This window comes from Mya arenaria, chromosome 16 (assembly GCF_026914265.1).
Source record: "Mya arenaria isolate MELC-2E11 chromosome 16, ASM2691426v1".
In the NCBI taxonomy this organism is placed as follows: Eukaryota; Metazoa; Mollusca; class Bivalvia; order Myida; family Myidae; genus Mya; species Mya arenaria.
In genome coordinates, this window is record NC_069137.1 from 38,444,446 (window position 1) to 38,461,450 (window position 17,005).

Here is a 17,005-nt window from a genome sequence, read left to right on the forward strand (position 1 = left end):
GGGCAAAACCCTATAACTGGCTAAAATAGAGTTATCGATATTAACCAATGTATGAAGTTTATTTAAATTTGACCCAGTATACAATTAAGTAAAAACTTTGATTACAAAACATTAACTATGATTCATTTTAATAATGATATCATTATCACATCTTTGTACAATAAATGAGACACTTAGACAGCAAACATTGATTTCAGAGTCCGTAAATTTGAAAACTATTTAAAGATCAGTGGAAATGTTACTTCTTATTCAATTTATAGCAAATGTACAATCGTGGCATGTTGCAGAAGAGGAGACGACAACTCAGCGAGTGCTCACTCTTATCCTTTATTGTAAGTTGTGACTGATAATACGGGACTTCTACTTTTCAAAAAACTTCTTATCTTAAAAAAGCTGCAAATACAGAAAGCGATTTCATAACAGATCGCACGGGTTCCAACTTAGCAAACACCGAAAAAGATCAAAACTTTAACAAAAAAAGAATATTCTGTCATTCTTAAAATGCAGTCGTCTGTAACGCAGGAAATTACTCACATTTGATGTCGCAAACCAAGCGATGTTTTCCAAAGGTACTTTTATCAGTTGAAGTTGGTCGTTGCAAATTTCGGTCATTGTGGTACCGAGGATGAATTTTGCGGTTACATTTCTTGAAATCTCTTGCAGCGATTGTTTTGCAATATCCGTTGCATTATGACGTAGAACATTATCAACGATTGGGCATACATTCAGGCTCATCAGGAAATTTTCCACAACATTTAAAGCTGCGGCTGAATAACACATTTTTCTACTAACTAATAGTTTAAGTACTAGTTCAAATTTAAGAAAAACACAGCAACATATATGTAAAACAACACGTTTTGTAATTGAATGATTACACAAATGAATAAGCGTGAGTGATTTTGTTTAGTTTAAATTTCCGAGTATAGGTTTAAAGAAGAAATTTCATTGTAGCAAATATTATTTGGTTCTCATTAAACACTTGTGAATGATTGAAAGGTCATATAAACGACGTTCGAAATAGTTTATGATTCTCGTTTATTCATGCTATGGTCTTTTATTATTTTACCTTATCAGAGTTATAGACGGAATTGAGCCTGAATATCACAATTCCTCATAATAAACTCGATTTTCCACACCACAACATAGACGGTTTTAACGTTTTACTTTTTTAGAAATATAATTATATCATAGCATTTGTTGATGAATTATAATTGGTCAATAGTTGAAAGACATATTACTACAGAGAAAAGCTTTAAGTGAGTATTTGCTTTAAAGTATTAGCTGTAATATAACATATGTGATCAATAAAATATTAATAAATAGTGGACAAAAAAGGTATTTAAAAAACAACAACAAACAATACAACAACAGAATGTATATTATGTGTTTCTTTTATAATAAATACTAGATTGTAAAAATCTACTCAGTTGAGTAATGACTCTAGTATTTTGATAATGTGAATCATGTAAGCCCGTGTTTCGTTCAACGTATGTATTGTGTCGTTGTGTAAAGCATTCATCTATGTGTTATATACATGCATTCGATTCAAACATTAAACTAGCTTATGCCTAAACTTGAGCTATAATCTGAACAGCAAAAAAAAACACGCATTTTGTTTTGTTCATAATCAAAATGTCAAAAAAAATGTAAGATAAGAAATTATATATCACAGTCCTTTAAGCACACATTCATTAGAATGATTAATAATAACACATATTTTTAACATCATAATCTAAATAAGAAAGTATATTTTTTGGATTTAAACATATATTTTATCATCCATACTCATGTCATACACATATCATAATAGCATATCAAAATATAAACACAATATAGAAACTATTATTAAACTGCTCAAAATAAGTAAGCAGTATTATTTATTATGTAACAAAAAAATAAATAGATCATTCACAAAACGAAAAGCATTAAAGGTATCCGATGTAAAAATAAGGCTGTCATGTTGCAAGTTATATTCATGTTCTTTATTTCAACAATGATCGGTTAAAAAAGTTTGTTTTAAATATTTTTGGGGGTACACTTTGGCATATTCATGCTTTACTTATATATATTCTCTTTATTTACGTTTTTATTACAACTGCGCGTTTATCTTTCACCCGAGGAAGCTCTGTGTCTGCACACCTAGATCACGAGCATTGTTTTTAACAATGGCGTCTTTCTATTTGGACTTTAGAAAGCTCAGTATCCTGTGTCGACACATCCAGATGACAGGAAGTGTAACATATACAACAGTGAAGACAACCGGCTGAAAATATAAATAACAGTATCCGTTTTTTGACAATTTAACAGTTTTGTTGTAGATGCTGTCTGTATTGTTATGCAACATTTAAATGGTGGTGTTTTGCCTTGATCAATGAGCCTTTAAATGATTGTTTGGTTAAAGGTTAGGCTACATGGGTTTTCCGTGAAGTTTACATTGTATTTCATGTATTCAGACTGCAAATGAGGGCGACGCTTTTGGTTGAAAATACAAAGAGTAGGCACATACAAGATGGCGTTGCGGTGATTGCGAAATAAGATGATCACAAGCGAAAGATTATTGATAGTCTCTAATCAACAATAAGTTCAATATTTTTTAGGTTGTATACTTTGACTGAATTTAACTGATTGATATAACATACGACCTTGTTTTAATAATGATATGTACATCGTCCTCATTCTAAGTTACCACTCACGTTCACATTTTAATAAGTTACCCCTGTAATCACATAACGATTAAGCGTCGACCATACATAAAGCCTCGACCAGTATGGGACTCAAGGGCCCGGATTCCCTGGTACTTTCACTTAATCTTGAGTCTGAGTTTCAAATTAAGTCAAAAAAACTGAATTCTGTAATGTTTCAAATCACTATAATATAACTTAAATCAAAAGAGATGAGTACCTGTTTGTTTTCCATGCGTCTGATTGTAGAATAGATTATGTGTTATAAATAAATCAGTCATTTTGAGGGACACTTGAGGGAATTATATTGGAGTGTGAGTAGGAAATGTTAACACATGCCGAAATGTCGATACAATCTTGATATACAGAAATCTTTTGACGTTCTGTATGTAATCGACGCCGTTTGACAACCAATCAATTAAGTGACAAGTGATATACGTGTATTATTAAATGCTTTATAAGCCTGCCAATTAAGTTCTAAACCTTCAAGTTTCATTAAATATACAAACAAACTTGGCTTCCAATGTGTATTCATATAAATTAAAAACAAAAGGTTAATTCATTACTTTCCTATTGGTCTAAGCTATGTTTAAAGGTTTACAAAACGTTGTTATATGTCTAAAGAACAATGGATTTGTTTTAGAAGAAATGCTAAGTTTTATAAAATCTTAGTATCAATGATACGAATGAAACTACAAGGAACATCTCAAAAGCCAGAAGCTAACAAGGACCATGTTAAGAGGCGCAAGGTAAAGGCCTTACAGACACATACATTTGCAATTTTTACTGTATTACTTTGTCAACTAATGTTTGGCAAAACAAGACCCACTATTTTAAATCCAAATGTAAGGGTAAAATTCATATCAACGAAATATTAAGTACTTACCTGGGACTGAGCGAATCCGTGAATAGTCTGCAATGGAACCTTTGCTATTTCAAGGACAAGGTTACAATTCTCGAGCAGATTGCTGCAGGTCTTCAGCAAAATCTCGAAGAACCTTGTAAATATAGGCATGCACTGTTGAACAAGCACTTTGGCAGCATCTAATGCACTGTGTAGAAAGGCATCAATGACTTCTTTGTTGGCCATGTAGACCGTCATGAGTAAACTGTTCTGCTGATTTGCCGACAGCACAGAAACTACAAAAGAATATTTACAATATCAAAAAGACGATCATTTTAATGATGTAGTTAAAGACGTTGATAATAATATTTATGATGCTACAAAAGACAATGAAAAAAAGAAAATGATGATTTGATTAATATGACAATAATAAAGTTGATGACCATGATCACTTGATGAAAATGACAACAAAAAAGATGAATGACAACGAGGCTGATAATTATCAGTTGTAAATAATGGCAATGACAATGATGTAATTATAATGGCAACGATGACGATGATGACAAATATGATAGTGATGATGCATAATTACCATGGTAGAGGAACGCAGATCTTTAAACATCAACAAATATTTAGCGTACAGCGCAGAAGGATTAACGAAATCATAATCGCTACTAGTCTCGTTTGTTGACTTGTATTCACATATGTTTTACATAATTTATATGGGTCAAAATATATATTATATTATTGATTGTTATAGTCTTTCTTTGAACTTCTTACCAGAAAACATATTAAAATTTATATATTTATTATCAAGGCCTAAGGAAACATTTTGTCTCTGTGTTGCATATTGCTTATATCAACTGCTATTTCCTCATTCACTCACATCTGTATTTGAATTTAACACACAATCTTCCATTTACATATGCTTAGTGTTTATGCTTTGATCCACGTTATGTAAATTCAAAACTTAAGTATTTAAAGTAAAAACATCATGATATTAATTCAAAACATCATTATGTAAAGATAAAAAAAATATTATATAAAGTCAAAACATCCTTATTAAAATTCAAAACATCATTATGTAAGTCAAAACATCAATATGTAAAGTCAAAAAGTCATATGAAGTAAACCATCATTATATAAGTAATTAAAGTTAACCATCAGCGATAACTGAACTGTCTTTTATAAACATTTGTACGATCTTAAACGCAATTTGATATGATATTTTGAGAACAGATGGATCAGTCAATCGCCTGAGCATATGTTTAGAATGGCCCTAGACTTGAATAATAATTATCAAAGGACCTGCCATTTGCTAAACTCATATCTAACTTGATACCATCGACGAACAATCGAGTTCGGATAAGATAAACGACTAATAGTTAATTCTAGAACTGTCCAATAGTAGTTTATTTTCTTTGCTTACTAAAATCCTGTACAAGTGTAAGTTCAAAAGTAATAGATATTCTTTCTAGACAAACATTAGTTAAATTTTGCATCCTATAATGAATGTTGATTTTTAATAAAAATCGCCACAAAAGGGGTTCGTCGACGTTTTTTATCTTCGCAAGTATCAATTATTTAACAAAAGGCTGTAACTTCGCTTATTATTATTCAAGTTTTCGAGCCATCCTTAACAGATGCTACAGCGATTGACTGTTCTAGCCTTTCTTTAAATGTCCAATTGACACATGCCGGTAACCAAATTGAAGCTTATATAAATCTTAACGCAATGGATATTTTACCACCTAGTAGCTAGGTAGAAATAATATTCTAAACAGAAGTGAACATTTAATATTGACTTGATGTTTAAAGTCAAAATCTCATTACATGGAGTCTTTAGAAAAGTAAATAATACCTTTAAAAATTATGGAAAATAATTGTTCAAGTATCGTACCAAAAGAATGTGTTTTTTTCGCAAAGCAATATGTAATGAAGTTTGAATTATATACCTTTAAAAACAATTGTATTTCAAGACGTACCTATGGACGGCCAGACGGGACGAGGTGATTCCTATATAGACTCCAGAACAAAGTGGTGAGGTTATAATAATAATAATTATAATTTAAAACATAGAGTACAAACCAAACAAAAACAAAGGTATCATCTAAATAGAAAAATAAAATTACGTTGGCCGCTCATCTTTAGTGCTGCCGGATTAACGACAAATTAGAAAGTGCTACTTCATTTTCGTTTTCAGATATTGAATGTGAGTACACTATATCATAAAGTACATGGCTAAGATTTTCATTCTGATTTTGAAAACAACATAGTGGATGTATGGAGTGGATTTTTTTTGTAACGGACAAACACTTCTGAGAATCTTTAAAACAAATTGAGCACTTTGGTTCGAACGAATAAAATAAGCTATTATCATTTTATATACCTGCGATATTGAAATCTTTACTTGCACTGATTTGATAACCAACTCGCCTTTAGTCATTGGAAATACGTTAGTTATTGGAAATATTGGCAGTACAATTGAAAATATTTTTTTCAGGTTGGAAGATGGATGTCAAAATCTCAGACAAAAGCTTTCGGAGTTAAGAAAAGATCACTTCAACAAAACAAGCAGAAAAAGAATGACTGCAAAAAAATCAAGTTCGTTAACTAAGTGATTGTTTATTAACCTTCAACAAAAACAAGCACGAGAAGAATAACTGCAAAAATTATTTTCGCAATTGCAGTTTATCGTCAAGTGTATAAGGAAAACGGACTACAGAGACTTGATGTAAAAGTCAAGGCCTGAAATGAGCAATTCAATGGCTCCTCTCTAATTGTGTCATAGAAAATAAGACTGTTATACATGGACGTGTAGTAATGATGAAATTATCACCCTGTTGTGAATAAAATTAACTATTCATGAACTTAGTCTATGAATGACATTTTGAAAAAATCATGTTCATGAACTGTCACGTTTTTTTAACTAAATGAAAGTTCATTAACTGTCAGGTTGAACTACATGATTAAACGTGAATTCACTGAAAGTAAATTTCATGATGCCATTTTGTTTATTGACGTCATATTGTGTATAAACCTTACTGCATATATCATATAATAATTATAGGTTATTTAACATTGAACTGTACAATAGGGAATATGTTTGGACGAGTACACAGCTGGAGAAACCATACTGGACAAGCCGTCAGGCGAGTCTTATATGATATAGTGTGACATAATTTAAAAGCAACGATTTGATGTTAGTAACTGATTTAGCATAATGCACTCCACTGTCCAGTCTGTTGAGTGAAGCGTGTTAGAATATTTTACGGAACGGATTTACTTCAAACTTGAAATAGCTATTCCTTATGATAATCATCCACATCAAGGTTCATAATACTCTGGCACTTATATTTTTAAGAAATATTACATTTTAGTTTAACTCTGAAATAGAATCTCATTTAAAATATTATCATTTCTTTTAACGTTTTATATTTCTCCAGGCATTTTCTGTTCACTTTAAAAAGTTATTTCTTAGTATCACTTTCATCACATATACTCAGGTTCATAACTCTATTATTTTCCTTTTGAACTAATAATTTCATGTTTTAATTGTTTTTTTCTTTGTTTTACTGTATCCTCAGATACATAAGGAATAGATACCCCAAACTTTTTTATATAAGTATATTTGTTCCCTGTCATTAACCATATCACAACTCTGTCACCTTTTTTCAGAAATTACTCTCTCTCCCCTTTGAATTAAGAATTGCAGTCGATTGATATACAACACTTTTCTTAACTTATCACAGTATTTTTCTTAACTTTTTTTATAACTGTAATCTTTCAATATAAAGATATGCATGTTTTATGTGATGTACATTATTAAGATATGCAGTGTTCTTTTTCTATTCAGTGAAGAAGCCATGTATCTTTAGATGTTCATTGTACTGCACTTTTCTTGGTTTAAATATCCAGTATTAAATTAGTCAAGTGGTGTGCAAGGAGGTTGTAATGCATTTTTTACTTCAGTGCCACTAAACCTGGTCTATGTTTAAACTTTTTTCTACTGAGCTTGTATCCGTAGCTTTTTGCATAAATATTCACTGGCTCTAGCTTATGCCATGGCGATTAGTTTGTTGAATGAATACCTGCATAACCTTCACATGAACCCTCAAGATGAACCCGGAGAATCCCACTGGGAATCCTGAACTTTTATCCCGCAACATCCCGTGGGGATCCCAGGTGGAATACCACCGGAATCCCGCTCGAGATCCGAGCCATTTTTTCACTTAGGTTAGCATTTATGATGTAGTCTCATATACATGTAGTTGTTTTTTACAATGATTGTTCAAAGTTACAACGGCCCTGTTGGTTAAAGATGCTCGGTTTTGTACATAATAGGTACTGCGTTTTGATCCAGGAAGTTGTATTCGACTCAAGTAGACTTTTCCTGATTCGGATTTCACAAGGCACAAGCCGAGTAAAATCAAAATCTACAAAAAAACACCAGAATCCAATACGACTATCCGCCATATCCGGATCAAAACACAGTACTAATAACCCTTTTATTATATATATATATTACTGGTAAAGTATTTGCATAATAAATTGCATTAAAAGGATGCACTCATTGGTTTAATGACGTCAATATAATATTGCGCAATATACTTGTTATGACGTGACGTCACAAGAGTGGTATATGGCCGTATTGCACTGGAGCGGAATATGGGTTAAAGTATTTTGTGATATGTATTACATTTGGATTGATGATCAGTATATAATTATGTTTGGTATTCCATTCTCACTAGCTGTGTGATGAACTGCTGACACCATGTTATGAAATTTGATGGTCAGTGTATTTAAAAGACATTCCAATATTCATACTTTTAAAACGATATTCATCTCAACTTAGTCTACACAACTTGCTTTGCTATGTACAAAAGTCTGCAGCAGTAGTTATAATAGCATTAGACAGAAGGCAGTGCCAAATATTTATCAACAGCACTAAGTTATCGTGGTAATATTTTATATGAATGGAATACCAAGCACAAATTAAGAGGGAGAAAATAATTCTTCACTTTTCAAATCATAAACTTCCTAATAGCATTGTGTATGCAGTCTGACATACGTGTACGATGTAGATGTCTTTTAAACAGATTGTTCAAAGTATGGCCTTGTGGTTTAAATCTCCCCTGAAATAGAGGAGACAGGTTTTCAATATAGTATATAACTACATCATTGAAAATCTTCTCTGAAAATGCAGATAACAGAACTTAGATATAAAATTATTTGATCAAATTAAAGAAGTATGTGTACTTTAGTGAACATACACCAACCACGTAAATTAATTTGTATCGGTCTGATTCAACGACATAGAGAAATTCAAAAGAACTATGGCTTTATCTGATTTAACGCTTGACCCTCCCCCCCCCCCTCCCTCTTCACACACTTAACGAGATTTTTCAAATTTCCTCTGCAGCTTGCAAGCAGTTTTAGTCTAAAGTTTAAGCTAGCCCATTAAACAGTGACCCTCTTGTGCTGTGAGCCGATTTTTTTCATTGCTTAGAACATGGTTGTCAACATTCCCCTAAATGAAGCCCTAATCCATCAGTGCTTTCAGCACTTTGATTAATCTCTGTGAGCTTCTCAAACTGGGACGGTTGGCTCTACTCTGACCTGACTTCTAACTCCACTAATGTATGGTAGACAGGAGGAGGTCAAGGGAGATCCTCCCTTTGAACACATGACTCTGTGTGAAGTTCAGATTAAAGGCATTCTAGAGCCAATAAGTTAGTAAAATACAAATCGGCTTTTCAGCTTTGTAGCATGATGTGATATCGCAAACAAAAGGTCATATCGAACGACGCATACCATTTAAGTTACATAATCGTTACTTATAGCATTTTACACTTTGCAATTTAATCATAATTTGATCTATCAAAATCTTTATTGTATATTTAAATCTCAATATCTACTCTGCATTGTCCCAAAAACGTAACAAATTCTTTAAAATCAATTTTAGGTAGAGGCCAACATTTCATGCAGCAAACACCGACTGATACACCGTTCCTACTTATTACAAGTGATCTTATTTTTATACAAAGAGTTCTTATGCCATTCAAATGTATGTACCTTTGCACTCTATGACAATGAAACACGCACATGATCACTGTATCAAACTATTCGAATATGGGTCATTTTTTTAGGAAAAGAACAACATCAAATAAATGTATTGTTTAAGGTTTTAGCAAAATACACATACCAGTTATATACCTTTCTTGATTCAATTTCTACAATCAAATACAATGGGAGTTCCTATACCATTCATTTTATTTAACATTGTGATCCATTGTAATGCAGGCAAAAATTGCAAATTAATCGTTCCATCTAGTTTACTAAAACACAATAAACAAGTTCGACTTGAAAAAGAATTTTCTGGTTATTAATGGATATGTACTGTATGTGTCGATAGGGGCAAGGCCCGAGGGTGAGTTTAAATACGCTAACACACACACATAGGCGAACATCAAATGTAAAGATAATCGTTAAACAAATATAATAACCGTATCCCTCCAACACCACTTTGATATTTACTTTTATAAGCATTAAAAATCTGAGTCAGTCAGGCTATATAAAAAACAATGATACTGGATCATATGTTTATATTCACATTTTTGTTTACAGTATTTGCGAAATAAGCCTGTTTTATTATATTTTATTCACAGTCATGAATACATGATAGAAACAAATAAAATCCTATGATCGGTATTCCATGTGCATGCTATCCGCATAGACTGTTGTTGTTCTTAAGCTTAATAAAGTCTGCCCGAGCCCTTCGACTCCATTATGGCTTTATCCTGATGGGTGTTCCATCTAGAACGCATAAGATCAGTAGTAAATGTGCCTGATTTCCGCATTCGAATTTGTATTCTAGAGCTTATAAAGGTATGCTCGCGCCCATTGGTTCAATTATGGTTTGATCCTGATGTTTGTTCCATCACTAAGGACACGAACAGCAGACACAGCAGCTTGTATATGGATAACCGGCTTTAACTGACTAAAAAGCAAAAATATCAATATAAAGCAACCTGGAGGTGCTAATACGGGTAAATATAAGAGTACATATATTGTTGTTCACCACTGTGTGGTCCATTTCAGACATCACAAGCCGATTTACTCAGTGCGTTTTAATGAAGTTTAAATGATTGTACATCGTTATGTTAACGTTGATCTTACGCTGTGCTGAAAAGTTTAAGAAAAGACTTTTTTTATGTGATTTCCTCACCTAAACACGTTGCCATTATGCTGTTACAAAGTTTTCGAATTTATAAAATTTGAGTTTATACTATCGATTTTCAGTCTTAATCGAATATTATACTATGACATTATAACTTAAAGTTTATTTCATATAATGATTAAAGTAAAAGAAAATTAAATGTTTCTTTGAGGGGGAAGAAAGAGCAATAACTCCAATAGAATGTTCTGAATCATGCACTCAAAATTGGTCGAGACGACATGTAAAGCAAACAAAGTTTAAGCCTCCTTAGTGGCATACATTTAAACATACAAAACACAACGTCAATTTATCAAAAATGTTAATACATTATCCACTGTGTGAGTGCTTGTAGTATTCGTTCATTGCATAATTCAGTATAAATTGCCACATCATTGGCCAATAATGGTACGGGTTTCGAATATTCTCCTAGCGATAATGAACATCAGAAGCATACTGTGAATGAAGAAAATTGAAACGCAATTAAAATGCAAACGAGTCCTGCTCAATGTTTAGGTAAACTCTTCCTGTTTGGGTAAAAATAGACATTGCTTTTCACTTACATGTTTTAATTTGAAACGATATATAGCCTATCGAGATTCCAGTTAAAGTGCGTTTCCTCAAGTGTATGGGTTTTGATAAAGACGTTAAAAAAAGCTATTTGTATGGATGTTTAAATTTTAGTAGCAATACAATTGATGATTTTCGTTATGTTAAAATGATGATGATGATGATGATGATGATGATGATGATGATCATCATCATCATGATCATCATGATCATCATGATAAAAGTATAATACAAACAGCTTATACTGAATTGTCACTTAAAAAATGCAATAATATTGAGATCATGAAACCGTTCGTCCTTAATTTGTCATTAGATTTATTTTAAACAGTGTACTAGTTTTCGACATAAGTGACCCATTTATATACTAAAGATTGCGCAACTCCTTCTGTTATTTTCTTCTTACGTCATCTGCAATGAACTTGGGAAACCATACCCAAAACAAGTCAAATAGACAAATTTAGTCTGAGATTACGATATACATTTTGCAAACAACAAAGGCGATGACAGCATAATTATTTATATTCCTTATTTCATTTTAGTTTGCGATAAATATATACAAAGCAGAAACGACCTATGGATAGCTGATTAGCTGATTCAAAATATAAGGCGTTGTAACCAGACAATGAGTCTTTTATCATCTAAAGTGCCACATTAAACGACCTTATCTCCTTGTATCCGTTATTGCTCAATGAGAAACGTCTGTTCTGAATTATGGATTATAATGCTCTCTTACAATATAATTAGCTATGTATTCACAACTGATAGCTAATTCGTAAATACCAAACATGTATTGGATACGTTCTAGATAATGTACAGAATGACATATAGGTCAATTTGAATAAAGAAGTAAAGTGTGAACAATATGAAATACTTTAAATGTTATATTGATTATAAAAGTTGCCAATGTTTGTCGCATGTAAGGTTGCGCAATAGTAACTGCAATGGAGCATGTATATATGCACATTAATGTTCAATGTAGAGAACTAAAAAGGCCATAATGTACGCCAAACGTTAACTTGATCCGTTTAAACCTTTTTCAAACAGCAGTAATTGTTAACCATAGATCAATAATAGTTACAACATTTATCCGTGTTCAAAAGGATATCTTACCCATCTTTGTCATAAATCAACATTGCCATTTTGAGAGATAAGTAATGAGATATGATTTTGGACACATTTGGTAGTACTTACTTACATTCAAAGACAATAGTATATTGTATTCATTTATGAGAGCACAACACAGGCCCAAGACGCCCCCCTCCCCCTCCCTCATAAATTTAAATTAATAAACCGTCGAAAATAAATAATTTGAGACGAAAATTGATTGGAATATAATAACTTATCACAAAAACAGTTTCCTCAACCAATAACAGCGAATCAGTGATAATAAGATTTCCATATATCTTATGTTTATACTGCATGGTAAATGTTGACAAGTATTTCCCTGGTATTCAGAATATTTTACCGACTTTTACACAAAAATAGCTTGACGCATCGTCGCTTCACAAGAAGGCACCTCGCTTCAATGAGTCAATTTATACGGACTGATTTTGTTCGAATATGTTACTAAGAAGGGTCAGTGTTGTGTAATTTAAATTACAATTCATGTTGTGTTTTTGTATTACAACAGTGGTTTTGGTGCACTATCATTTACCCATTGCATATACATACAACCACGTAAAGACGTGTCCTATACACCCGAAAATCGTAATAAAGCATTCATTAGAGACACTTTTTAGGCAAAAAAGCTGCAGAAACAAGGTCAGTAGCAAAGAGTTTAAACATTAACCCTGTTTAATGGCACTGGGTAAACGCCAAAGATATAGAACATAAAATCACAAACAAGAAACATAGAAAAACAGCACAAACCTCCACAAACAGCACAGTGCATACATACTATATTTAAATATCTAGGTATGTTTATCCAGAATTGTTAGGTTAATGTCAAAACAAAAAAAGACAAAACAAATTCGTTGTAAAAAATGTGCGTATATCGGCGGTATGGATATAGAAAAAGACTTTTACTGCGTAGTTAATTATGAAAAAGAGCCAGCCATTATTATATATCATACAATGGCCATTCTAAACAACGGTGAAAATATCGACTGAGGTATAGTATTAATGTGGTATCGGAACCCATTTTCATGACCTTCCTAGGCAGATAAGAGTATGAAGATGATAAAGTTAATGTCAATGCTTGTAAGTTGTAGTTTTAAATGAGAGTGTTGACATGTTTTCATGTGTGCAAAAAAAATAATATAATGTTTAAAAAGGAAAATAAATATACAAAAAACTGTAGTAGAGAATGGAGAAACAAAAGTTAGCACTCGATACTTTTATGAGAATGATGTAGGTAAATGATGATCAATTTTACCATATTGGATCGCTGGTTTCCATATTTCACCGGCATATAGAACTACTGTAATGATCCAATTATGATCACTGTAATAGAAGTCATAACTTTGAATGCTCGAAACTCACATTTCGCCTACTTATCTCAAAATCAAGAGAATTAATCCGGCAGTAATTTAACTACCTACATAGAATGAGAGGTGTGGGCCCAGGTGTTCATCAGAAGTTTGACTTCAAACTTTGACAAACTTACAAATATCCAAATCAATAGAGGAAATGTATCAGTAATTACCAAGTTTAAGAGCCCTTTGACCAATCGTTTATCAGGTGTTGATCGGAAGCGGATTTTCAGCTCATGGCCACCATGACCATGACCTTTGACACACTTAACTCAATAGCATATGTGTCAATCTGCTGGTCATGTCCAACCTGTGTACCATCTGTGAGGTATCTGAGCCAAAGTGTTCTTATGTCAATAAACGAAAATATATTTTAGCTCAAGGTCACCACCACCTTGCCATTAGACCTTCTGACCTCAGCATGAATGGTGTCCCTAATGGTTTCGACAAACCTACTTACAACGATTTATGTCTCTTGGTCTCAGCGTTGCTCAGTTATAGATTCGAAATGTTTTTAGCTCATAATCAACACGGCGTTAACTTTGACCATCTGAACTCAAACTCAATATGGTTTACCTATCGAAAATGAAAAACGTGTCTACCAAGTTTGGAATTCTTGAGCCTGAATGTTTTAAGTGAATGATCGGAAACGGATTTTCTGCTCAGGGTCATCACGACCTAAACCCCTGACCCACTTAAGTCACTGACCGGTAAAATAAAGGTTTTATGTGCTGGTCATGGAAACCTGAATACCGAGTTTGAGGTACCTAACTGGAGAGTTCTTTATGCTTTGATCGGAATCAGATTGTGAGCTCAAGGTCATCACGCTCTTGACACTTGAACTACTCACCTCGAAATAATGGGTTTGATTTCCTGTTCCTGACAAGCCTGTCAATATTTCTGAAGGCCTGAATGTTATTTAGTTACTGATCGAAAACAGGTGTTTAGTTCGGGAACAATTGATCGGAACCCAGGTAGATGGACTTGCGTTCCAATTGCTGTGTGCCGCGCTGCGGTGTCATTGGGACATACTATGAAATTGGTATCGTTATTTTATTTTATGGGAGGAGGGGGTACATATAAACTATAAGGATTATTTTAAATTGTTTAGAATGTTTTTCGTGTCTGAATATCTATCTTATTGTTAATGTGTAGCCATGATTCGTTTTCACCCGTGGGATGTGGATTGTACATTTTAAGAGTACCAAGATTCCGACATTCCACTTCATCCATTGTATATATTATTGTTGTCAACAAGTACAAAAGGAGCTCTTTTAGTGCATATTTATTAAGTGCTTTGAAGTATCATTCAGGTTAAAGCTCAGATTTATTTTTGAGATAAAACTTTGTTTATGTCTAGCCTCCTTATAACCCAGAAGTTGCGCAAGTTATTGGGAAGGTGAGTGTGGGTGATGAGTACGTGAGTGACATTGTGAGTGAGTGAGTGGGTGCGTTAGCGAGAGAGCGCATGAGCGAGTTAGCGGATGAGCGAGTGAGTGAGTGAGTTCATGAGTAAGAGAGGGAGGGATGCAGTCCGTTAGTCTCTGAATCAGTTGGTTTTCGGTGATAGTTCGATGATTTTTCAGTGAGCGAGCGAGCGACCGAGCGAACAAATGAGTGTGTTTTGATATGGCTGGCGAGTAAGCATCGTTAAGTGCGTGTATGAGTGTGTTTGCAAGTGAGAAAGAAAGTTAAGACTCATACTTTTGAAGCAATGTTAAAGTAACCTCTTCAACAACAAATAGAGACATATAAAGAGTCCATATCTGTCATTGTGTGTTAACTCCCGGGAATAGCTTTAAGAACCTATCAGCACGAAAACTGTTTCACGGTGTCCTTTCGTTTTACTCTTTTAGTAAATAGGCCTTCGATAGCTACAATACAAACACAAGGAATTATGAGGCGCCTTACTATTAGGAAATCGAAAGTAACAATTTCAGCTCACATAGAAAACCATTACCTGGTTTTAAAAATGTATTTTATTACTTTATTTAGAAGAAGTAAAGGTCAAGGAGACAGAATGATATTCATGTATTTTTAGAGGCAAGTTGCCTATAAGGTCAATGGCCTAATTGAAAGATTCATAAATGCAACTTATTGTTCTCTGACAATATGATTGCTTATGTATTCACAGCTGATTGCTAATTCTAAATTACAAAACACGTTTTGGATAAGTTCCAAAGTAAAGAATAAGATACAAATCCATTTGAATTAAATATTGCATTGTGAACAATATCAACTACTTTATGACATTATTGACTATAAAAGTAGCCCGCTGATTAAGCAAAAGCAAACTGAGATAATACAACTATATAAATATGATTTAGAATAGCCTATAAAGTGCGTTTTAAATTTTTAGTGTAAGATCATAAATAAGTACTTGTTTTAACTTTGAAAAAAAACTAGATTTATGTAGGACACGAGTTAGCCAGTCAGCCAGCCATTCAGCCAGCAAGCGAGCCAAGCGTTGAGACTAACACATCTGAAACAATGTTTAAGCAACCTCTTTCAAAGGACAAAGAGAAAAAAGGATGAGGTGTCGTTACCTTCCATGTTTTTCGTTTATTCCAGTGACTTGTTCCACGAGAAATCTTACACAATTGTTCAGTGCGTCTCACAAGGCAATCAGTGTTCCAAATTCTGAGCCTTAAAATCAACCTATGCCACAAGCTTACAAAATGCTATGTGATTAAAGACGTACACTGTATACTGAGCTTTCAATAGCCTCGTTTTTCTACACCCAATCAGGAATAATCCGTAAAAAGAAGCGGAAGTAATCAAACACCTGACAACTACGAAATCGAGAGTAATAGTTTCAGCTTTCATAGAAAACATTACCTGGCTTTAAAAATATCTTTACTTTATATAGCAGACTAAAAGGTCAAGTAAGAAAAATTAAACTATGTCCTACTAATAATTATGTTCTTAAAGCGTAATCTCACAGATTGAACGTTTTGACAACTTTTTAATTTTTGTCTTGGAACGAGGCAATTTTTGCGAAAATCCATGAAAAACAGTTATATAAGAGTGCTGAAAAAAACTAGATCGCAGATTTTTATACTTAAGTTCAAATATTTATGTTTTGTGACTTTTTCTTAAACCGTTAGTAAACGGTTTAAGCCATAAAACATTAATTTTCGAATAGAAATATGAAAATCTATGATCTGATTTTTTTGTTAGCAATCTTATATCATTGGTTTGCAGATATTTTGGCAAAATTTGC

The 17,005-nt window shown here is 33.1% G+C and overlaps 1 protein-coding gene across 1 annotated transcript; it reads right to left on the reverse strand.

Moving 5' to 3' along the window:
• Positions 1–1,360: 1,360 nt before the first annotated feature.
• LOC128222328 (uncharacterized) lies at positions 1,361–16,581 on the reverse strand. Its single transcript, XM_052931308.1, has 3 exons — positions 16,329–16,581; positions 3,568–3,821; positions 1,361–2,263 (listed from the first exon to the last, which is right to left on the reverse strand). The coding sequence occupies exons 1-3, from the start codon at positions 16,333–16,335 to the stop codon at positions 2,177–2,179; spliced, it is 348 nt and encodes a 115-aa protein (XP_052787268.1). The 5' UTR covers positions 16,336–16,581; the 3' UTR covers positions 1,361–2,176.
• Between the last annotated feature and the right edge of the window lie 424 nt (positions 16,582–17,005).

Excerpts from the sequence above, each read along its gene's own strand:
- LOC128222328 (XM_052931308.1), bottom strand. Across the intron at positions 2,264-3,567 it reads ACGGATTCGCTCAGTCCCAG|CCGGTTGTCTTCACTGTTGT; the intron begins GTAAGTACTTAA and ends TTATATTTTCAG.